Source organism: Macaca fascicularis, chromosome 2, assembly GCF_037993035.2.
Source record: "Macaca fascicularis isolate 582-1 chromosome 2, T2T-MFA8v1.1".
NCBI classification, from domain to species: domain Eukaryota; kingdom Metazoa; phylum Chordata; class Mammalia; order Primates; family Cercopithecidae; genus Macaca; species Macaca fascicularis.
Window position 1 is genome coordinate 162,038,116 of NC_088376.1, and position 25,302 is coordinate 162,063,417.

The 25,302-nt window shown below is 36.5% G+C and overlaps 1 protein-coding gene across 6 annotated transcripts in view; it reads right to left on the reverse strand.

Annotated features, from left to right (window-relative positions):
• Positions 1 to 25,302, reverse strand: part of STXBP5L (syntaxin binding protein 5L) — a 478,212-nt gene that overhangs the window by 208,040 nt on the left and 244,870 nt on the right. For all 6 annotated transcript variants that reach the window (XM_005548039.4, XM_005548040.4, XM_074033375.1 and 3 more), the window contains one exon: positions 5,199 to 5,277. In XM_005548039.4, the coding sequence (XP_005548096.1) occupies positions 5,199 to 5,277 (79 nt within the window). The remainder of the gene's footprint in view (positions 1 to 5,198; positions 5,278 to 25,302) is intronic.

Sequence of the window (25,302 nt, forward strand, 5' to 3'; positions counted from 1 at the left end):
TGAATGACAAGTAGGTAAATAATGAAATTAAGGCAGAAATAAATAATTTCTTTGAAACCAATGAGAACAAAGACACAATGTACCAAAATCTCTGGGACACAGTTAAAGCAGTGTTTAGAGAGAAATTTATAGCACTAAATGCCCACAGGAGAAAGCAAGAAAGATCTAAAATTAACACCCTAACGTCACAATTAAAAGAACTAGAGAAGCAAGAGCAAACATATTCAAAAGCTAGCAGAAGACAAGAAATAACAAAGATCACAGTGGAAGTGAAGGAGGTAGAGACATGAAAAACCCTTCAAATATCAACGAATTCGGGTGCTGGGTTTTTGAAAAAATTAACAAAATACATGGACAACTAGCCAGCCTAATAAATAAGAAAAGTGAGATGAATCAAATAGACACAGTAAAAAATGATAAAGGGGACATCATCACTGATCCCACAGAAATACAAACTACCATCAGAGAATACTATAAGCACCTCTATGCAAATAAACTAGAAAACCTCAAAGAAATGGACAAATTCCTACACACATATACCCTCCCAAGACTAAACCAGGAAAAAGTCGAATCCCTGAACAGACAAATAAGTTCCAAAATTGAGGCAGTAATTAATAGCCTACCAACCCAAAAAAGCCCAGGACCAGATGGATTTACAGCCGAATTCTACAACAGGTACAAAGAGGAGTTGGCACCATTCCTTCTGAAACTATTCCCAACGATAGAAAAAGAGGGACTCCTCCATAATGCATTTTATGAGGCCAGCATATTCCTGATACCAAAACCTGGCAGAGACACAACAAAAATAGAAAATTTCAGGCCAATATCCCTGATGAACATCGATGCGAAAATCCTCAATAAAATACTGGCAAACCGAATACAGGAGCACATCAAAAAGCTTATCCACCACGATCAAGTAGGCTTCATACCTGGGATGCAAGATTGCTTCAACATATGCAAATCAATAAATGTAATCCATCACATAAATAGAACCAAAGACAAGAACCACATGATTATCTCAATAGATGTAGAAAAGCCCTTTAATAAAATTCAACATCCCTTCATGCTAAAAACTCTCAATAAACTAGGTATTGATGAAACATATTTCAAAATAATAAGAGCTATTTATGACAAACCCACAGCCAACATCATACTCAATGGGCAAAAGCTGGAAGCATTCCCTTTGAAATCTGGCACAAGATAAGGATGCAGTCTCTTACCACTCCTATTCAACATAGTATTGGAAGTTCTGGCCAGGGCAATCAGGCAAGAGAAAGAAGTGTATTCAAATAGAAAGGGAAGAAGTCAAATTGTCTTTGTTTGCAGATGGCATGATTGTGTATTTAGAAAACCCCATCGTCTCAGCCTGAAATCTCCTTAAGCTTATAACCAACTTCAGCAAAGTCTCAGGATACAAAATTAATTTGCAAAAATCACAAGCATTCCTGTATACCAATAACAGACAAACAGAGAGCCAAATCATGAGTGAACTCACATTCACAGTTACTACAAAGAGAATAAAATGCCTAGGAATACAACTTACAGGGGAAGTGAAGGACCTCTTCAAGGAGAACTATAAACCACTGCTCAAGGAAATAAGAGAGGACACAAACAAATGGAAAAGCATTCCATGCTCATGGATAGGAAGAATCAATATCATGAAAATGGCCACACTGCCCAAAGTACTTTATAGATTGAATGCTATCCCCCTCAAGCTACCATTGACTTTCTTCACAGAATTAGAAAAAACTACTTTAAATTTAATATAGAAGCAAAAAAGAGCCTGTATAGCCAAGACAATCCTAAGCAAAAAGAACAAAGTTGGAGGCATCATGCTACCTGACTTCAAACTATACTACAAGGCTATAGTAATGAAAACAGCATGGTTCTGGTGCCAAAACAGATATACAGACCAATGGAACAGAACTGAGGCCTCAGAAATAACTCCACCCATCTACAACCATCTGATCTTTGACAAACCTGACAAAAACAAGAAATGGGGAAAGGCTTCCCTATTTAATAAATGGTGCTGGAAAAACTGGCTAGCAGTATGCAGAAAACTGAAACTAGACCCCTTCCTTACACCTTATACAAAAATTAATGCAAGATGGATTAAAGACTTAAACTTAAGACCTAAAACCATAAAACCTAGAAGAAAACCTAGGCAATACCATTCAGGACATAGGCATAGGCAAAGACTTCATGACTAAAACACCAAAAGCAATGGCAACAAAAGGCAAAATTGACAATTGGGATCTAATTAAAGTAAAGATCTTCTGTACAGCAAAAGAAGCTATCATCGTCTCTACTAAAAATACAAAAAAGTAGCCAGGCGTGGGGGCGGGCGCCTGTAGTCCCAGCTGCTTGGGAGGCTGAGGCAGGAGAATGGCATGAACCTGGGAGGTGGAGCTTGCAGTGAGCCGAGATCGTGCCACTGCACTCCATCCTGGGCAACAGAATAAGACTCCGTCTCAAAAAAAAAAAAAAAAAAAAAAAAAAGAAGCTATCATCAGAGTGAACAGGCAACATACAGAATGGGAGAATATTTTTGCAATCTATCCATCTGACAAAGGGCTAATATCCACAATCTACCAGGAACTTAAGCAAATTTACAAGAAAACAACAAAAACCCTCATCTAAAAGTGGGCGAAGTATATGAACAGACGCTTCTCAAAAGAAGACATTTATGTGGCCAACAAACATGAAAAAATGCTCATCATCACTGGTCATTAGAGAAATTCAAATCAAAACCACAATGAGATACCATCTCATGCAAGCTAGAACAGCGATCATTAACAAGTTGGGAAACAGGCCGGCGTGTTGGCTCACTCCTGCAATCCCAGCAGTTTGGGAGGCTGAGAATGGGTGGATCACAAGGTCAAGAGATGGAAACCATCCTGGCCAACATGGTGTAACCCTGTCTCTACTAAAGCAAATGCAAAAATTAGCTGGGCATGGTGGCACATGCCTGTAGTCCCAGTTACTCGGGACGCTGGGGCAGGAGAATTGCTTGAACCCAGGAAGCAGAGGTTGCAGTGAGCTGAGATCATGCCACTGCACTCTAGCCTGGTGACAGAGCAAGACTCCATCTCAAAAAAACCAAAAAACTCAGGAAACAAGAGATGTTGGAGAAGATGTAGAAAAAATACGAATGCTTTTACAGTGTTAGTGGGAGTGTAAATTCGTTCAATCATTGTGGAAGACATTGTGGCAGTTCCTCAAGGATCTAGAACCAGAAATACCATTTGACCCAGCAATCCCATTACTGGGTATATATCCAAAAGATTATAAATCATTCTACTATAAAGACACATGCACATGTATGTTTATTGCAGCACTATTCACAATTGCAAAGACTTGGAAACAACCCAAATGTCCATCAATGATAGACTGGATAACGAAAATGTAGCACATATATACCATGGAATACTATGCAGACATTAAAAAAGATAAGTTCATGTCCTTTGCAGGAACATGGATGAAGCTGGAAACCATCATTCTCAGCAAAGTAACACAGGAACAGAAAACCAAACACTGCATATTCTCACTCATAATTGGGAGTCGAACAACAAGAACACATGGACATAGGGAGGGGAACATCACACCAGGGCCTGTTGGGGGTTGGGGGGCTAGGGGAGGGATAGCATTAGGAGAAATGCCTAATGTAGATGATGGGTTGATGGGTGCAACAAACCACCATGGCATGTGTATAACTATGTAACAAACCTGCACGTTCTGCACATGTATTCCAAAACTTAAAGTATAATAAACTATATATAAATATACATATATTTATATATATATGTGAAAAAACCCCCACAAAATAATACTACAAGCTGCTAGGAATAGTTAATATAGTGTCCTGCACCTTAATAATCCTTGAAGTGCAATACCATATAACAAATATTGTAAATAATTTTGAACCTGAAGACTCAAGCAAAGCTTAAACTATAAGTAATATTTTAAGAGGCAAAATATATGTCATATATTTCATATTTCCATTAATAATGATTAAATTTGAAACATTCTAATACTTATAATGGTATAAAACAGTGGTCATTTTTATCAGTTAATGCATAGTAGGCTAAAGAGATATTTATATATAGATAAAATAACTGGTTTAAAATGACCATAATTTTGTACTATTAAAATTTTAGAAGAGCAGTTATAAACAAACATTCAGTATACCTATGATACCAAGAAAACATTATAAAATGAGCATATTATTAATATAAAGTAGGATTATTTAATTTGAATTAAAATAAATTTAATGTTTAGGCAAGATTTATTATGGTAATTCTGAATGAGCATATTGCCACTAATTATTATTGCCAGGTAAAAGGAACTTGTTGATATATAGGACATGGCTACTTTTTTTTTTTTTTTTTTGAGACAGAGTCTCGCTCTGTTGTCTAGGCTGAAGTGTAGCGGCACCATCTCGGCTCACTGCAACTTCCATCTCTTGGGTTCAAGGGATTCTTGTGCCTCAGCCTCTCAAGTAGCTGGGATTACAGGCACGTGCCACCATGCCCAGCTAATTTTTTTGTGTGTTTTCAGTAGAGACAGGTTTTTGCCATGCTCCCCTAGCTGGTCTCGATTTCCTAACCTCAGGTGATCCACCCACCTTAGCCTCCCAAAGTGCTGGGATTACAGGCGTGAGGCAGGGCACTCAGCTGGATATGGCTACTTTAAAAACAAAATAATATTATACTAATTTTTTTTTATTTTTCAACATCTTAAAATTTAGTACTTTTTATTACATTAATGTACATAACTTTATCTTTCCAACAAACTGTAATCTTCTGACTTCAGAATGTAAGATCTTAAAGTACAGAGACTTGGTTATGTATTTAAGTCTTTCACATGCAATATCAATGGACACATTGCTTCTGCTTAATAAATCCTGCTACTTGTAGTATGCATGGTCAGAAGTCCTTTACTGTTAAAATTATTGTGTATAATACTTATCTAAATGCTCATTAAGAATCCTGAAATAATTAACACTTGATATTTGCAATATTCATAATAATCATTATCAGAGATATGTCTGAGACAATAAAAAATCAGTTATGTTAATATGGAGGATTCAGTTGTATTTACAATTATGTAAAACTTTAAACAATATATTAACATTAAAGATCATTTGCCTTTTTTGTCTCTGCTTCATATTCCTCTTTCCCTAAAGTAAAAATGCATACCTGTTTTTGCAGGTCTTGTATTCTACTTTAAGAATTGGTTTACAAGATTCAGATTTTCTTCCTTCTCTTTGACTTTTTCCTAAAGAAAAAAAAGATTTAATTAAATCTAATTTAAATTCTATTCATCTGTAAGAATTAAAAAATTTGACTAAAGGAATTTAAAGATAAAGGAATAATAATGTAATTATGTGTTTGTCATAACAGGATAAACTTATGTCTATGAATCCTCATATTTTTGTTGAATTTGTAAACAATCTTTAGAGTTGCAATACTTGTCTGCTATATAATTCATCAAATTACCTGTAAAATTATATAACTTTTATTGCTTTACATTCTTCACACATAGATCTAATTTCATGTGGAGTTATTTTAATTATTTAAGTTTGAAGACAAAGTAAGTTTAGAATTGAAGATCACACATACATACTTATCTACATAATGAAATTTATTACTATTGCTATGGTTTGAATGTTCCCCCAAAATTCATGTGTTGGAAACTTAATCCCCAGTGCAATAGTATTGAGAATGAGATTTTTAAGAGGTGATTAGGATATGGGGGCTTTGCCCTCATGTTTGAATTAGTATTGTGAGAATGGGTTGGTTATCATGGGAGTGGGTTTCTAATGAAAGGATTAGCTCAGGCCCCTTCCCTCTGTTGCACATCTCTCAACATGTGATACCTTCCACCATGTTACAACACAGTAAGAAGTCCCTCATCAGATGTTGCCCCTCAATCTTGGACTTTCCAGCCTCCAAAATCATAAGCCAAATAAACCTCTATTGTTTATAAATTGTGTAGCGTGTGGTATTCTGTTACAGCACCACAAAACAGACTAGGACAACAATAACAATCCACACTAGGATCAATATTTTATCTATAATACATGCAAACTCCTTTCATACAGAGAAATACTTGCTATTTAAAGCATATAATGAACTATCAAAATTATTCTATTTCTATCAAATACATTTTTTTAAAAACTTCCATTAGACAATGAACACAAATACTACATTTCTTGATTTTTAAAAATCATTTTAATGATGTATTCATTTTGCATAAAACAAAAATGATAATTTCTTATAGGAGATGGGTTATTCTGTTTAGACTCCATAAGATTTTGAATAAAGGATCAAAAAGAGGAGGAAATAGAAGTGAAGCTACTTCTGCACATAACATGCTTATCTTTCTAGTTATGCTTTCAGTTTACTTCTATGTCTCATTTTGGTTAAATTGGCATGTGTTCTGAAATGCAATGTTTGTTTCTTTTTCATTTTCAGTAAGTACCCTTATTTATTCTTGTATTACCACAGTTGTTTATAGTCATGTATCTATTACATAGACGTTTACATGCATATAGCTTTAAATTTTCAGATTAGCTTCACAATGACATAAGCAAATCCAAATAGGATATCAAGATAGTTTTATTCAACGTGTTTAAGGGCAAGGAATTAAACAACAAATCAATATCTGCTGCTTGGCATGCTTTCTGAAATTGCCTTTTCTTTATTTTACCCTATATTTACTAAACAAGAAACAAATAATATAAAATTGACCATAATCATTCACACTGTACTAAAATATACATATCTGTGCCATATGTAAAATAGAATTACTGACATTATATGTATATCATGATGCCTTACAAAGAGAAAACTTTTGCTCAGGAACTTGTCTGAACAATAGTCTTTTTTTTTTTTTTTTTTTTTTTTTTTTTTGAGATGGAGTCTCACTCTGTCGCCCAGGCTGGAGTGCAGTGGTGTGATCTTGGCTCCCTGCAACCTCCACCTCCTGGGTTCAAGTGATTATCCTGCTTCAGCCTCCTGAGTAGCTGGAACTACAGGCATGTGCCACTATACCTGGCTAATTTTTTGTATTTTTAGTAGAGACAGGGTTTCACTGTGTTAGCCAGGATGGTCTCGATCTCCTGACCTAGTGATCCACTCGTTCTCAGCCTCCCAAAGTGCTGGGATTACAGGCGTGAGCCACCAAGCCCGGCCCTGAACAATAGTCTTAAGATTGAGAACTAGATGGTTGGAGATTACTGGCTTTGGTAATGATGTGGGAATAGAGAGAAATAAAAAAAGTGACACAGCCAGGGGAGAGTTCCACTCCCCTTAGTTTATATGTCTTTTCCATCCAGCACTTCACTAAATTGTCAAATCATTAATTGAACAAAACAGTATATTTGCAGTTGTTTGTACATATTAAAGCATTTTTAATCAATATACATCAGAGTCATCAATTGATTTCAGTGGGAAAGAATAATTACATAATTTTCTCGTTAACATTTTCCTTCAATTTCCAACTCTAACAATTTATTCTTGGGAGAGAATTTTTGTGCTTCAATTATATTTATTGACTGTCAGTAATTGAAACATGATTACTTGTCATGTTGTATATAACAACATTATCAACAATTACATTCCTTACTATTCCTGACATTCAGAGTAGTGTACCAAGTGTTAGGGTATTAAAAAACTAAATTCCAGAGGCTTAAAATTCACTATATTAAAAAATAAGTTAAAATGACATTATGAAGTACTATAATGAAACGAATGATAAGCATGAAGTACTGTAGAGGTTGAGATTAAAACTGGTTTTACTGACAGGCCAATTTGACTAGATTAAAAGATTCATGAAGGGGAATAGAGGAAATAATGTTAATGAGGTACAAAATAGCTAATCAATGGCAATCTCTAAACTTATTTTCAATATAGAAAATAGAGAGTTATAAGAAGTTTTCAAGTTAGGGAGTGATGAGTGTAAAGCAATGTTTCAAAAATATTTATGTGACTTCATTTAATAGAGCAATTTTGAGGGTATAAGAGACTGATGCTGGAAGAAGAAGATTATTGAAACAGCACAGAAAAAAAAAAACAGAAAAAAAGAATGAAGGGAGTATGAACAATCTCAAAGAAATGTCAAATACCATTAATCACAAGAATATACATAATGGAAATAACAGAAGAAAAGGAAAGAAAGGAATACAAATATTTCTTAAAATAATGGTTGAAAACTTTCCTAAATTTGATGAAAAATATTATCTATGGTTTAAGAAGTTCAATAAACTTCAAGCAGGATAAAGAAATCTCTACTCAGACACATCCCAGTAAACATGCTTAAAAGAAAAAAAGACACCTTGAAAACTGTGTACAAAGGACCCCTATTAAGATTAACAGCTAACTTTCAGAAACAATGGAGGCTGAATGGCAACGGAATGTGAAATGACATATTCAAAACAGTAGAAGAAAAAAAATCTGCTAATTAAGAGTCTTATGTTGAGCAAAACTGTCTTTCAAAAATAAAGATGAAATAAAGACATTTCCAGATAAACAAAAACTGAGAGAATTTGTTGATAACAGAGCTATCTTACAAAAAATACTAAGGAAAGTCCTTCAGCGTGAAAGAAAGTGACTCCAGCAAGTAATTCAAATCTACACAAAGAACAGAGTACCAGTAAAGGTAACTAGGTAGACAATTACAATGGCATAATTGCATATTTATTCTCCAAGCACCTTTTAACTGATTCAAAAATCAATTATATAAGATAATATGTATGTAATTGTATTGTGAGATCTGTATATATATTTGCCAGTAACAACACAAAGGAGGTGGGTGAGAGCAAAGCAATACTGGAACAAGGAAAAGATACCACAGTTGGTGATTTGAATCTACAGCAACAAATGAGGAAAACCAAAAATGATAAGCAAAAATATCAATGTAACAGATTCTATGAATATATACAGGATATACATTTTTGTCAACATCCTTAAAAGACATACAATTATATAAGATTTCATTATAATTTAATTTAAACAATATATGATTGAGTTTGCAGAACATAGAGATACAACATGTATAATGAAAAATTGGACAAAAAAAAAAAAAAAAGGAGAAGAAGAGTCAAGCACAATGGCTAATGTTTGTAATCCCAGCAATTTGGGAGGCCAAGGTGGGTGGATCACCTGAGGCCAGGAGACCAGTCTGGCCAACATGGTGAAACCCTGTCTCTACTAAAAACACAAAAATTAGCCAGGTACGGTAGCAAGTGCCTGTAATCCCACCTACCTGGGAGGCTGAGGCATGAAAATCCCTTGAAACCAGGAGGGGGCCAATATTCAACATTCTTAAAGAAAAGAATTTTCAAACGAGAATTTCATATCCAGCCAAACTAAGTTTAGTAAGCAGAGAAATAAAATGCTTTCCAGACAAGCAAATGTTGAGGGATATTGTCACCACCCAGCCTGCCTTACAAGAGCTCCTGAAGGAAGCACTAAATATGGGGGGAAAAAAAACAAAACAAACAGTATCAGTCACTGCAAAAACATACCAACATATAAAAACCAATGACACTGCAATGAAGAAACTGCATCAACTAATGTGCAAAATAACCAGCTAGCATCATAATGATAGAATCAAATTCACACATAACCATATTGGTAATGGGCTAAAGTCCCCAATTAAAGACAAGACTGGCAAATTGGATAAAGAATCAAGACCCATGAGTGTGCTGCATTCAGGAGACCCATCTCACATGTAGACACACTAGGCTCAAAATAAAGGGATGGAGGAATATTTACCAAGCAAATGGAAAGCAAAAAAACAGTAGGGGTTGCAATCCTAGTCTCTGATAAAACAGACTTTAAACCAACAAAGATCAAAAAAGAGAAAGAAGGGCATTACATAATGGTAAAGGGATCAATGCAACAAGAAGAGCTAATTATGCTAAACATATATGCACCCAACAGGAGTAGCCACACACTGGGATATGAGTCAATATCCCACCCAGATTCATAAGACAAGTTCTTAGAGACCTACAAAGAGACTTGGACTCCCATACAGTAATAGTGGGAGAATTTAACACCCCACTATCAATATTAGACAGATCAACAAGACAGAAAATTAACAAGGATATTCAGGACTTGAACTCGGCCCTGGACCAAGAGGACCTAATAGACAACTGCAGAACTCTCCACCACAAATCAACAAAATATACATTCTTCTCAGTGCCACGTAACACTTATTCTAAAATTGACCACATAATTGGAAGCAAAACACTCCTCAGCAAATGCAAATGAATGGAAATCGTAGCAAACAGTATCTCAGACCACAGTGCAATCAAATCAGAACTCAGGATTAAGAAATTCACTCAAAACTGCACAACTAATGGAAATTGAATAACCTGCTCCTGAATGACTACTGGGTAAATAATAAAATTAAGGCAGAAATAAAAAAGTTCTTTGAAACCAATGAGAACAAAGAGAGATATAACAAACCCAGATTCTCTGGGACACAGCTAAAGCAATGTTAAGAGCAGAATTTATAGCACTAAATACCCACATCAGAAAGTGAGAAAGATAAAAAATCAACACACTAACATCACAATGAAAAAAACTAGAGAAGAAAGAGCAAACAAATTCAAAAGCCAGCAGAAGACAAGAAATAACTAAGATCAGAGTGGAACTGAAGAAGACAGAGACATGAAAAACCCTTCAAAAAATCAGTGAATCCAGGAGCTGGTTTTATGAAAAGATTAACAAAATAGATTGCTGGCTAGACTAATGAAGAAGAAAAGAGAGAAGAATCAAATAGACACAATAAGAAATGATAAAGGGGATATCACCACTGATTCTACAGAAATACAAACTACCATCAGAGAATAATATAAGCACCTCTACACAAGTAAACTAGAAAATCTAGAAGAAATGGATAAATTCCTGGACACATACAACCTCCCAAGACTAAAACAGGAAGAAGTTGAATCCTGGAATGAAACCAAGAACAAGCTCTGAAATTGAGGCAGTAATTAATAGCCTACCCACCAAAAAAAGTCCAAGAATGGATGGATTCACAGACAAATTCTACCAGAGGTACAAAGAGGAGCTGGAACCATTCCTTCTGAAACTATTTCAAATAATAGAAAAAGAGGGACTCCTCCCTAACTCATTTCCTGAGGCCGGCATCATCCTGATACCAAAACCTGGCAGAGACACAACAAAAAAAGAAAATTTCAGGCCAATATCCCTGATGAACTACGATACAAAATCCTCAATAAAATACTGGCAGAGGAAATCCAGCAGCACATCAAAAAGCTTACCAAACATGATCAAGTCAGCTTCATCCCTGGGATGCAAGGCTGGCTCAACATACACAAGTCAATAAACATAATCCATCACATAAAAAGAACCAGTGACAAAAACTACATGATTATCTCAATAGATGCAGAAAAGGCCTTTGACAAAATTCAACAGCCCTTCATGCTAATAACTCTCAATAAACTAGGTATTGATAGAACATATGTAAAAATAATAAAAGCTACTTATGACAAACGCACACTCAATATCATACTGAATGGGCAAAAGTTGGAAGCATTCCCTTTGAAAACTGGCACAAGACAGGGATGCCCTCTCTCACCACGCTTATTCAACATAATGTTGGAAGTTCTGGCTAGGGCAATCAGGCAAGAAAAAGAAATCAAGTGTATTCAGTTACGAAAAGAAGAGTCAAATTGTCCCTGTTTACAGATGACATGATTGTATATTTAGAAAACCCCATTGTCTCAGCCCCAAATCTCCTTAAGCTGATAAGCAACTTCAGCACAAGTCTCAGGATACAAAATTAATGTGCAAAAATCACAAGCATTCTTATACACCAGTAACAGACAAACAGAGAGCCAAATCAGGAATGAACTTCCATTCACAATTGCTTCAAAGAGAATCAAATACCTAGGAATCCAACTTACAAGGGATGTAAAGGACCTCTTCAGGGAGAACTACAAACCACTGCTCAGTGAAATCAAAGAGGACACAAACAAATGGAAGAACATACCATGCTCATGGATAGGAAGAATCAATATCGTGAAAATGGCCATACTGCCCAAGGTAATTTAGAGATTCAATGCCATCCCCATCAAGCTACCAATGACTTTCTTCACAGAATTGGAAAAAACTGCTTTAAAGTTCATATGGAACCAAAAAAGAGCCTGCATTGCCAAGACCATCCTAAGTCAACAGAACAAAGCTGGAGGCATCACGCTACCTGACTTCAAACTATACTACAAGGCTACAGTAACCAAAACAGCATGGTACTGGTACCAAAACAGAGATATAGACCAATGGAACAGAACAGAGTCCTCAGAAATAATACCACACATCTACAGTCATCTGATCTTTGACAAAGCTGACAAAAACAAGCAATGGGGAAAGGATTCCCTATTTAATAAATGGTGCTGGGAAAATTGGCTAGCCATAAGTAGAAAGCTGAAACTGGATCCTTTCCATACTCCTAATACGAAAATTAATTCAGGATGGATTAGAGACTTAAATGTTAGACCTAAAACCATAAAAACCCTAGAAGAAAACCTAGGTAATACCATTCAGGACATAGGCATGAGCAAAGACTTCATGACTAAAACATTAAAAGCAATGGCAACAAAAGCCAAAATTGACATATGGGATCTAATCAAACTTATGAGCTTCTGCACAGTGAAAGAAACTATCATCAGAGTGAACAAGCAACTTACAGAATGGGAGAAAATTTTTACAAGCTATCCATCTGACAAAGGTCTAATATCCAGAATCTACAAGGAACTTAAACAAATTTACAAGAAAAAAAAAATCAAAAAGTGGGAGAAGCATATGAACAGACACTTCTCAAAAGACATTTATGCGGGCAAGAAACATATGAAAAAATATTCATCATCACTGCTCATTAGAGAAATGCAAATCAAAACCACAATGAGATACCATCTCACACCAGTTAGAATGGCTATTAAAAAGTCAGGAAAGAACATATACTGGTGAGTCTGTGGAGAAATAGAAATGCTTTTACACTGTTAGTGGCAGTGTAAATTAATTCAATCAATGTGGAAGACAGTGTGGTGGTTCCTCAAGGATCTAGAACAAGAAATACCATTTGACCCAGCCATCCCATTACTGGGTATATACCTAAAGGATTACAAATCATTCTACTATAAAGACACATGGATGCATATGTTTATTGCAGCACTATTCACAATAGCAAAGACTTGGAAACAACCCAAATGCCCATCAGTGATAGACTGGATAAAGAAAATGTGGCACATATACACTTTGGAATCCTGTGCAACCATAAAAAAGGATGAGTTCATGTCCTTTGCAGGGACATGGATGAAGCTGGAAACCATCATTCTCAGCAAATTAACACAGGAACAGAAAACCAAACACTGCATGTTCTCACTCATAAGTGGGAATTGAACAATGAGAACACATGGACACAGAAAGGGAAACATCACACACCGGGGTCTGTCGGGGGATGGGGGACAAGAAGAGGGAGAGCATTAGGACAAATACCTAATGTATGTGGGACTTAAAACCTAGATGATGGGTTGATGGGTGCAGCAAACTACCATGGCACATGTATACCTATGTAACAAACCTGCACGTTCTGCCTATGTATCCCAGAACTTAAAGTAAATAAATAAATAAATATTCATTTAATGTTTAAAAAATCAGTAAAGGAGGAGTGCAGGGAAAAAAGGCATGAACATATTGAAAATAAAAACTAAATTTAAAGACATCAATCTAACATTACCAACAATAACATTAAATGTGAATTGATTAAACATTCCAATCAAAAGGAAGATATAGTATGACTGCACAAAACAAACAAATAGTATCCAACTATATGCTTTCTACAGGAGACATGCTTTAGATCAAAGATACACAAAAGTTTAAAGCAAATCGTAAAAAGAGACATAAAATGGAAATAGCAGCCATAAGAAATCTTCAGTGGCTATACTAATATCTGACTTAATAACAAATGAAAGAAACCAAAAATACTTTGTGAAGAATGAAATGAAGATACAACATACTAAAAACTCCAGTATGCAGCTTAAGAAATGCTGAGAGGAAAATTTATAGCTATAAGTAAGTATGTTAAAAAAAAAAAAAAAAAAAAAAAGGCTGAGCACAGTGTGTTGCACCTGTAATCCCAACACTTTGGGAGGCTGAGGTGGAAAGATTGCTTGAGTCCGGGGTATCAAGACCAGACTGGGTAACATAGGGAGACCCTGTCTCAATCAATCAATCAATCAATAATCTGGGCATAGTAACACAGGCCTGTAGTCCCAGCTACTTGAAAGGCTGAGGTGGGAGGATCACTTGAGCCAGGGCGGTTGAGACTGCAGTAAGCCATGATCCATGATCACACCACTGCACTCCTGCCTGCATGACAGAATGAGACCCATCTCAAAAAAAGAAAAAAAGAAAAGAAAAGAAAAAAACTTAAATTAACATCCTCACCATCCACATTAAAACATAGAAAAATAAAAAACAAACTAAACTGAAGGCAAACAGAAAAAAGGAAATAAAGATTATAGCAGAAATTAATGAAGTATAAAAGAAAAAATATATAGAAAAACAAATAATCAAAAAGTTGGTTCTTTGAACACAAATAAAAGGAAGATATCTGTTTTTATGGACTGGGAGAATTACTATTGCTGGGTGTGGTGGCTCATGCCTGTAATCCCAGCACTTTGGAAGGCCGAGGCGGGTGGATTACCTGAGGTAAAAAGTTGGAGACCAGCCTGACCAACATGGTGAAATCCCACCTCTACTAAAAATACAAAAAAAATTAGCCAGGCATAGTGGTGGGTGTCTGTAATCTTAGCTACGTGGGAGGCTGAGGCAGGAGAATTGCTTGAACCCAGCAGATGGAGGTTGTGGTGAGCCAAGATCGTGCCACTGCACTCCAGCCTGGGTGATAGAGCAAGACTGTCTTTTTAAAAAAAAAAAAAAAAGAATTGATATTGTTAAAAATCCCCATGCTATCCAAAGTGATCCATAGATTCAATGAAATCTCTATGAAAATACCAATGAAATACTTTACAGAAATAGAAAAAAAAAAATCCTAAAATTCACGTGGAACCACAAAAGACCCCAAATAGCCAAAGCAATATTGAACAAGAATAACAATGCTGGAGGCATCCCACTTTCTGATTTCGAAATATATTACAAAGTTAAGTGGGATTGAATCAAACTAAAAAGCATCTGCAGAGCAAAGAAAACAAGCAATAGAGTGACAAAATAACCTACAGAATGGGAAAAAATGTTTAAACCTTATGTCTGATAAGGGGTTAATATCTAAATTATATAAGAAATTCAAACCACTCAATAGCAATAAACCGAACAGCCCAATTAAAAAATGGGTAAAAGGGTTGAATAGACATATCTCAAAGCTGGCATACAGAGGGTCAACAAATGTATGAAAAAGTGTTTAACATTACTAATTATTAAGGAAATGCAAATCAAAACCACAAGAAATCATCTCACCTGTTTGAATGGCTATTATCAAAGACAAAAGATAACGAATGTTGGCAAGAATATGGAGAAAAGGGAACCCTTGTGCATTGCTGATGGGAATGTAAATTGGTACAGCCATTACAGAAAATGGTATGAAGATTCCTCAAAAATTAAAAATAGAACTCCCACAGATCCAGCAATCTCATTTCTGGGTATATATCCAAAGGAAATCAGTATCTTAAAGACATATCTATATTCCCGTGTTCACTGCAATATTATTCACATAGCCAAGATATGAACACAACCTAAAAGCTGTCCATCAAAAGATAAATAGATCAAGAAAATATGATACACACACACACACTAATACACTGAAATATTATTCAGCTTTTATAAAAAAGTAAATCTTGACATTTATGACAACTTGAATGCACCCGGAGGATATTATGCTAAGTGAAACAATTCAGACACAGAAAGACAAATATTGCATGATCTCACATATGCAAAAGTGAAAATACACTTAGAGAAAGTAGAATGGTGGTTGTGAGGGTGAAGCAGGGAAGGGGAAAAGGAAGAAAATGACAATTATGTGAAGTGATGGATGTTAATTTATATAAAATATTGAGTTGCATACCTTAAATATAATCAGTTTTTGTCTCTTGTAACTCAATAAAGCTGAAAAAAAGGTTGGTTCTTTGAAAAGGTCAAAACGATTGACAAAACTTTAGCTAGGTTGACCAAGACAAGAAGAGAAACTAACATTATTATAATCAAGAGTAAAGGCCGGGCATAGTGACTCACACCTGTAATCCCAGCACTTTGGGAAGCCGAGGCGGGCAGATCACAAGGTCAAGAGATCAAGACCATCCTAGCCAACATAATGAAACCCCATCTAATTTTTGTATAAAACAATACAAAATTTAGCTGGGCATGGTGGCGTGTGCCTGAAGTCCCAGCTACTCGGGAGGCCGAGGCTGAAGAATCGCTTGAACCTGGGAGGAGGAGGTTGCAGTGAGCCAAGATCTCACCATCGCACTCCAGCCTGGTGACAGAGCTAGACTCTGTCTAAAAAAAACAAAACAAAACAAAAAAAAGGTGAAAAGAGGGACCTATCTCAGAGAATTAAAAAGATTGTAATGGAGTATTATGAATAACAATATTCCAATAAATTAGATAACCTGTACAAAATGTATAAATTCCCAGAAAAACACAAACTATCAAAACTGACTTTAGAAGATATGAATAGACATAACAAGTAATGAAATGAATTTGTAATTGGAAAAACCTCTCACAAAGAGTAGCCCAGGCCCAGAGGGCTTCACTGTTGAGTTCTAAGGAACATTTGAGGAAGAATTAGTACCAATTTTTCACAAACTCTCCAAAAAACAGAAGAGTAGGAAACACTTCCCAACTCATTCTATGAGGCCACTTATAGCAGTCTGTTATGTTGTCTAAATGTTAAACACAAAATTACTTTTTTTTTTTTCAAGACAGCTCACTGCAGCCTTGAACTCCTGGGCTCAAGCAATCCTCCTGCCTAGGCCTCAAAAAGCACTGAAAAACGAATAAATAAAATATGATAAAATGTAATCTTATTTACCAATAAAAAGGAATAAAGTACTCGTATGACATGAATGAACCTTGAAAGAATTTTGTTAAGTGAAAAAAGCCAGTGACAAAATACCAAATATTGTATGGTTTTATTGCTTTGAAATGGCTATAATAGACAAATTCATACATACAAAGAATAAAGTAGTTATTGCCTAGAATCATGAGGTTTGGAGAGAAAGGGGAGTAACTGGTAATAGGTACATGGTTTCTTTTTAGAGTAACAAAAATATCGAAACATTGATTTGGTGATGGTTACAAAATTCAGTGAATATACTCATACCCCAGATCACTGAATCGTATACTGTAAATGGGTAAATTGTAGGAAATGTCATTTTATTTCAATAAAACATTTACTAAAACAAGTATCTAAAATTTCTTTTTATTATTATTTTTTATTATACTTTAAGTTCTAGGGTACATGTGCACAATGTGCAGGTTTGTTACATAGGTATACATGTGCCATGTTAGTGTGCCCCACCCATTAACTCGTCATTTACATTAGGTATATCTCCTAATGCTATCCCTTCCCCATCCCCCAACCCCATGACAGGCCCCCATGTGTGATGTTCCCCTTTCTGTGTCCAAGTGTTCTCATTGTTCAGTTCCCACCTATGAGTGAGAACATGCGGTGTTTGGTTTTTTGTCCTTGCGATAGTTTGCTCAGAATGATGGTTTCCTGCTTCATCCATGTCCCTACAAAGGACATGAACTCATCCTTTTTAATGGCTGAATAGTATTCCATGGTGTATATGTGCCACATTTTCTTAATCCAGTCAATCATTGATGGACATCTGGGTTGGTTCCAAGTCTTTGCTATTGTGGATAGTGCTGCAATAAAAATATGTATGCATGTGTCTTTATAGCAGCATGATTTATAATCCTTTGGGTATATACCCAGTAATGGGATTGCTGGGTCAAATGGTAATTCTAGTTCTAGATCCTTGAGGAATCGCCATACTGTCTTCCACAATGGTTGAACTAGTTTACACTCCCACCAACAGTGTAAAAGTGTTTCTATTTCTCCACATCTTCTCCAGCACCTGTTGTTTCCTGACTTTTTAATGATCGCCATTCTAACTGGGGTGAGATGGTATCTCATTGTGGTTTTGATTTGCATTTCTCTCATGGCCAGTGATGATGAGCATTTTTTCATGTGTCTGTTGGCTGTATAAATGTCTTCTTTTGAGAAGTATCTGTTTATATCCTTTGCCCACTTTTTGATTTTTTTTTTTCTTGTAAATTTGTTTGAGTTCTTTGTAGATTCTGGATATTAGGCCTTTGTCAGATGAGTAGATTGCAAAAATTTTCTCCCATTCTGTAGGTTGCCTGTTACTCTGATGGTAGTTTCTTTTGCTGTGCAGAAGCTCTTTAGTTTAGTTAGATCCCATTTGTCAATTTTGGCTTTTGTTGCCATTGCTTCTGGTGTTTTAGACATGAAGTCCTTGCCCATGCCTATGTCCTGAATGGTACTACCTAGGTTTTCCTCTAGGGTTTTTATGGTTTTAGGTCTAACATTTAAGTCTCTAATCCATCTTGAATTAATTTTCATATTAGGAGTAAGGAAAGAATCCAGTTTCAGCTTTCTACTTATGGCTAGCCAATTTTCCCAGCACCATTTATTAAATAGGGAATCTTTCCCCATTGCTTGTTTTTGTCAGGTTTGTCAAAGATCAGATGGTTGTAGATGTGTGGTGCTATTTCTGAGGTCTCTGTTCTGTTCCATGGTCTATTTCTCTGTTTTGGTACCAGTACTGTACTGTTTTGTTTACTGTAGCCTTGTGGTATAGTCTGAAGTCAGGTAGCATAATGCTTCCAGCTTTGTTCTTTTTGCTTAGGAATGTCTTGGCTATACAGGTTCTTTTTTGGTTCCATATGAACTTTAAAGTATTTTATTCTAATTCTGTGAAGAAAGTCATTGGTAGCTTGATGGAGATGGCATTGAATCTATAAATTACCTTGGGCAGTGTGGCCATTTTCAAGATATTGATTCTTCCTATCCATGAGCATGGAATGTTCTTCCATTTTTTGTGTCCTCTTTTATTTCACTGAGCAGTGCTTTCTAGTTCTTCTTGAAGAGGTCTTTCACATCCCTTGTAAGTTATATTCCTAACTATTTTATTCTCTTTGTAGCAATTATGAATGGGAGTTCACTCATGATTTGGCTCTCTGCTTGTCTGTTATTGGTGTATAGGAATGCTTGTGATTTTTGCATATTGATTTTGTATCCTGAGACTTTGCTAAAGTTGCTTATCAGCTTAAGGAGATTTTAGGTGAAGATAATGGGGTTTTCTAAATATACAATCATGTCATCTGCAAACAGGGACAATTTGGCTTCCTCTTTTCCTGATTGAATACCCTTTATGTCTTTCTTTTGCCTGATTGCCCTGGCCAGAAATTTCAACACTATGTTGAATAGGAGTGGTGAGAGAGGGCATCCCTGTCTTTGGCCAATTTTCAAAGGAAATGCCTCTAGTTTTTGCCCATTCAGTATGATATTGGCTGTGGATTTGTCATAAATAGCTCTTTCTATTTTGAGATATGTTCCATCAATACCTAGCTTATCAAGAGTTTTTAGCATGAAGGGCTGTTGAATTGTGTGAAAGTCCTTTTCTGCATCTATTGAGATAATCATGTGGTTTTCGTCATTGGTTCTGATTATGTGATGGATTACATTTATTGATTTGTGTATGTTGAACCAGCCTTGCATCCCAGGGATGAAGCCCACTTGTTCATGGTGGGTAAGCTTTTTGATGTGCTGCTGGATTTGGTTTGCCAGTATTTTATTAAGGATTTTTGCATCAATGTTCGTCAGAGATATTGGTCTAAAATTCTCCTTTTTTGTTGTGTCTTTACCAGGGTTTGGTATCAGGATGATGCTGGGCTCATAAAATGAGTTAGGGAAGATTCTCTCTTTTTCTTTCTTTTCTTTTCTTTTTTCTTTCTCTTTTTCTCTTTCTCTTTCTTTCTTTTCCTTTTTCTTTCTTTCTTTCCTCCCTCCTCCTTCCTTCCTTTTCTTTCTTTCTTTTTTCTCTTTCTTTTCTTTCTTGCTTTCTTTCCATTTTTTTTTCTCTCTTTTTCTTGTTTGCTTGCTGTTGTAAAAGAGGCTGTGTTCTTGATTTGATTCTCAGCTTGGTTACTGTTGGTGTATACCAGTGCTACTTATTTGGGTACACTGATTTGTTTTGTCCTGAAACTTTACTGATTTATTTATCAAATCTAGGAGCTTTCTGGATTAGTCTTTAGGGTTTTCTAGGTATACAATCATATCATTGGTGTACAGCAACAGTTTGACTTCCTTTTTTCCAATTTGGATGCCTTTCATTTTATTCCCTTGTCTGATTGCTTTATTTATGACTTCCAGTATTATGTTGACCAGATGTGGTGAAAGTGGGCATCCTTGTATTGTTCTAGTTCTCAGGGGGAATGGTTTCATCTTTTCTCTATTCAGTATGATGTTGACTGTGGGTTTGTCTTAGATGGCTTTTATTACTTTCACATATGTCCTTTCTATGCCAATTTTGTGAGGGTTTTTATATTAATGGCATGCTGGATTTTGTCAAGTACTTTTTCCTCACCAATTTTTGTTTTAAATTCTGTTTATGTGATGTATCACATATATTCACCCACATATGTTAAGCTATCCCTGCATCACTGGTATGAAACCCACTTGATCATGATGTATAATCTTTTTGATATGCTGTTAAATTCGGTTAGCTAGTATTTTGTTAAGGAGTTTTTGCATCTATGTTCATCAGGGATATTGGTCTGTCATTAATAGTAGCTTTGAATAATCTTTGGTTTTTCTAAGGTATTGGTTGTAATATCTCTCCTTTCATTTCTAATTGAGCTTGTTTGGATCCTCTCTCTTGTTTTCTCGGTTAATCTTACTAATGGTCTATCAATTTTGTGTATCTTTTCAAAGAACCAGCTTTTTGTGTCATTTATCTTTTGCATCTTTTTTGTTTCAACTTCATTTAGTTCTGCACTGATCTTTGTTACTTCTTTTCTTCTGCTGGGTTTGGATTTAGTTTGTTCTTGTTTCTCTAGTTCTTCGAGGTATGCTCCTTCAGACTTTTTGATGTAGACATTTAATGCTGTTTCTGTTAGCACAGCTTTGCTTTATCCCAAAGGTTTTGATAAGTTGTGTAACGATTATTGCTTAGTTTAAATAATTTTTAAATGTAAATCTTGATTTGCTTATTAACCCAAAGATAATTCAAGAGCAGATTATTTAATTTCCATTTATTTTTTAGTGTTGAGGACTCCTTTTAAAATAAATTTCCAGTTTTATTCCACCATAGTCTGAGAATATACTTGATATGATTTTGATTTTCTTAAATTTATTGAGACTTATTTTGTGGCCTATCATATTGTCTATCTTGGAGAGTGTTCCACGTGCTGATGAGAAGAATGTATGTTCTGCACTTGGGTAGAATATTCTGTAAATATGTGTTAAGTCCACTTGGTCTAGAGTATAGTTTAAGTCTACCATTTCTTTGATGCCTTTCTGTCTTGATGATTTGTCTAGTGCTGTCAGTGGAATACTGATGTCCCCCATTATTATTGTGTTGCCATCTCTCTTTCATTTCTTAGGTCTAGTAGTAATTGTTTCATAAGTTTTGGAGCACCAGTGTTAGGTACATATATATTTAGGATTGCGTTATTTTCCTTCTTTTTTTTTTTTTTTAACTGTTGTTGCTTTAAAGTCTATTTTGTCTGACATAAGAATCGCTATTCCTGGTTGCTTTTGGTTTAGTTTGCATGGAATATGTTTTTCCACCCCTTTACCTTAAGTTTATGTGAGTCCTTATGTGTTAGGTGAATCTCTTAAAGATGGTGGACACTTGGTTGTTTCTTTGTTTGTTTGTATTTGTTTGTTTTTTGTTTTCTTTGAGATAGGGTCTCACTTTATCGCCCAGGCTGAAGTGCAGTGGAACAATCTCAGCTCACTGCAGCCTCCAACTGCCTCCTGGGTTCAAACAATTCTCCTGCCTCATCCTCTCCAGTAGGTGGGATTATAGGCACCCACCACCACGCCCAGCTAATTTTTGTATTTTTAGTAGAGAAGGGGTTTCACCATGTTGGCCAGGCTGGTCTTGAACTCCTGGCTTCAAGTTATCTGCCCGCCTTCATCTCCCAAAGTGCTGGGATTACAGGCATGAGCCACCTTGCCCGGCCAGTTGGTGACGTTTTATCCATTTTGCCATTTTGTATCTTTTAAGTGAGGCCATTAGGCCATTTACATTCAATGTTAGTATTGAGATGTGAGATACTGTTTCCTTTCTTTCTCTCTCCCCTTTCCTCCTCCCCTCCCCCTTTCTTCTCCCTCTCCCCTCCCTTCCCCACTCCCTTTCCTTCCCCCCTTCGCCCCCTCCCCCCTCCCCTCCCATCCTCCCCTCTCCTCCCTCCTCCCCTCTCCTTCTCTTCTCTCCCTCCCCTCCCCTCCCCTCCCCTTCCCTTCCCTTCTCTTCTGGGAGTTTCACTCTTGTTGCCCAGGCTGGAGTGCAATGGCATGATCTCCGCTCACTGAAACCTCCACCTCCCAGGTTCAGACTATTTACATTCAATGTTTGTACTGAGATGTGAGATACTGTTCCCTCCTCTCCCCTCCCCTTCCCTCCCCGCTCCCATCCCCTCCTATCCCCTCCCCTCTCTTCTCCTCTCTTCCCTTCTTTTCTGTTCTTTTGTTTTCTTCTTTTCTTTTTGAGACAGAGTTTCATTCTTGTTGCCAGGCTGGAGTGCAATGGCACATTAATCTCAGGCCATTTACGTTCATTATTAGTACTGAGATGTGAGGTACTGTTTCCTTTCTTCCTTTCCTTCTCGCCTCCCCTCCCTTCCCCTCACTTCCCCTCCCTTCCCCTCCGCTTCTTTCTCTTCTCTTCTCTTCTTCTTTTTCTTTTCAAGTCGGAGTTTCACTCTTGTTTTCCAGGCTGGAGTGCAATGGCACAATCTTGGCTCACCGCAACTGCCGCCTCCCAGGTTCAAGTGATTCTCCTGCCTCAGCCTCCCAAGTAGCTGAGATTACAGGCATGAGCCACCATGCCTGACTAATTTTGCATTTGCAGTATAGACGGGGTCACCATGTTGGTCAGGCTTGTCTTGAACTCCTGACCTCAAGTGATCCACCTGCCTTGGCCTCCCAAAAGTTCTGGTATTACAGGACTGAGCAACTGCATCCAGCTGGTGAGGTACTGTTCTATTGTCATGTAAGTTATTGCCTAAATACCTTGTTTGGTTGTTTGTTTTTTCATTGTATTATTGTTTTATAGGCCCTAATGAGCTTTCTGGTTTAAGGAGTTTCTATTTTAGTGTATTTTGAGGTTTTGTTTCAAGATTTGAAACTCCTTTTTAGCATTTCCAGTACTGCTGGTGTAGTAGTGGCAAATTCTCTCAGCATTTGTTTGTCTGAAAAAGACTTTACCTCTCCTTCATTAATGAAGCTTAGTTTTGTTGGATAGCAAATTCTTGGCTGACAAGTATTTTGTTTAAGTAGGCTAAAGATGGGGCCCCAATCCCTTCTGGCTTGTAAAGTTTCTGCTGACAAATCTGCTGCTAATCTGATAGGTTTTCCTTTATGGCTTGCCTGATACTTTTGTCTCACAGCTCTAAAGATTCTTTCCTTCATCTTGACTTTGGACCACCTGATGACTATGTGCCTTGGCGATGATCTTTTTGTGATGAATTTCCCAGGAGTTCTTTGAGCTACTTGTATTTGAATGTTTAGATCTCTAGTAAGGCCAGGGAAGTTTTCCTCAATTATTCCCTCAAATAAATTTTCCAAACTTTTGATTTCTATTCTTCCTCAGGAACACTAATTATTCTTAGGTTTGGCCATTTCACATGACCCTATATTTCTTAGAGACTTGGTTCATTTTTTAAAATTCTTTTTTCTTTGTTTTTGTGTGATTGGGTTAATTTGAAAGCCTTGTCTTCAAGCTCTGAAATTCTTTCTTCTACTTGTTCTAGTTTATTGTTGAAACTTTCCACTGTATTTTGTATTTCCCTAAGTGTCTCTTTTATTTCCAGAAGTTGTGATTGTTTTTTCTTTATGATATCTATTTCTCTGGAAAATTTTTCATCCATATCCTGTATATATTTTTTAATTTCTTTAAGTTGGTTTTCACCTTTCTCTGGTATTTCCTTGAGTAGCTCAATAATCAATCTGAATTCTTTATCTGGCAGTTCAGAGATTTCTTCTTGGGTTGGATCCATTGCTGGAGAGGTAGTGTGATCATTTAGGGGTATTAGAGAACCCTATTTTATCATATTACTGGAATTACTTTCCTGGTTCCTTCTCATTTGGGTAGACTATTTCTTCAAATTGTTTTTGAATTTCTTTTTGACTGGACTGTTTATGTATGGTATTTTTTGCTTAGAATTACTTTTTTCCCTCTTATGGATCATACTTGAATGTTTATTTTTGCCTATTTTGACTTTTTATTCTTGTAGAGGTGAAGACTTTGTATGAGTTCCTTAGTTGTATGACTTCCTCCAAAAGTCTTTGCGCATTGACTTTTCCTGATGTTGGTTCTTGTAGTTATGTTCTTCGTGTGTGGGTGGGTCCACACTGTCTCCTATGGAATTGGAATGGCAGGGATCTCTTGAAGCTGATCTCGTTCTCTCATGGTGTACAATTTATTTATTTATTTTCTTTTTCTCCAGTTTTTAATTTACTGAGTTGATGGGGGGAGGTATCCTTGCTGAGCACCTGCCCCAAGTCATAAGCTTTCCTACTGAGAAAGCAAGCACAGCTTTCAGGCCATGCCCCTCCCCATCTTCCTGTAATGCCAAGTGCCCATGTCTGTGCTCGTGTCTGCTGCAGTTCCCATTTGTGCCACAGATTCTTTTAAAGGGAGTTTATTCCCACTAGAAATTAACACAAGATACTGCTGGAAGTTTCTTTCACCTTGTGACTCTTCCCTAATTCTGCTGGCTGCCTTCCCTGAGGGTGCTTCTAAGATATAGTCAGGGATGGCTTCCCTGGGCTTGAGCTGGAGACTGAGAATGCCTACATGGCTCTTCTCAATGCAACTTCTACTTTCATATTTTGCACCGTTCCCTAAATCTATTTCAGCTCCAGGTAAGGTTAAAGCCTTCTCCTGTGATCTGGATTTTCAGATTCCCCAGTGGAGATGTGCATTGAGAGGCAGATTCTCCCCATCTCACACTCTGAGAACTTATTTCCCCTTTTATTTTATGTTGTTTTAAA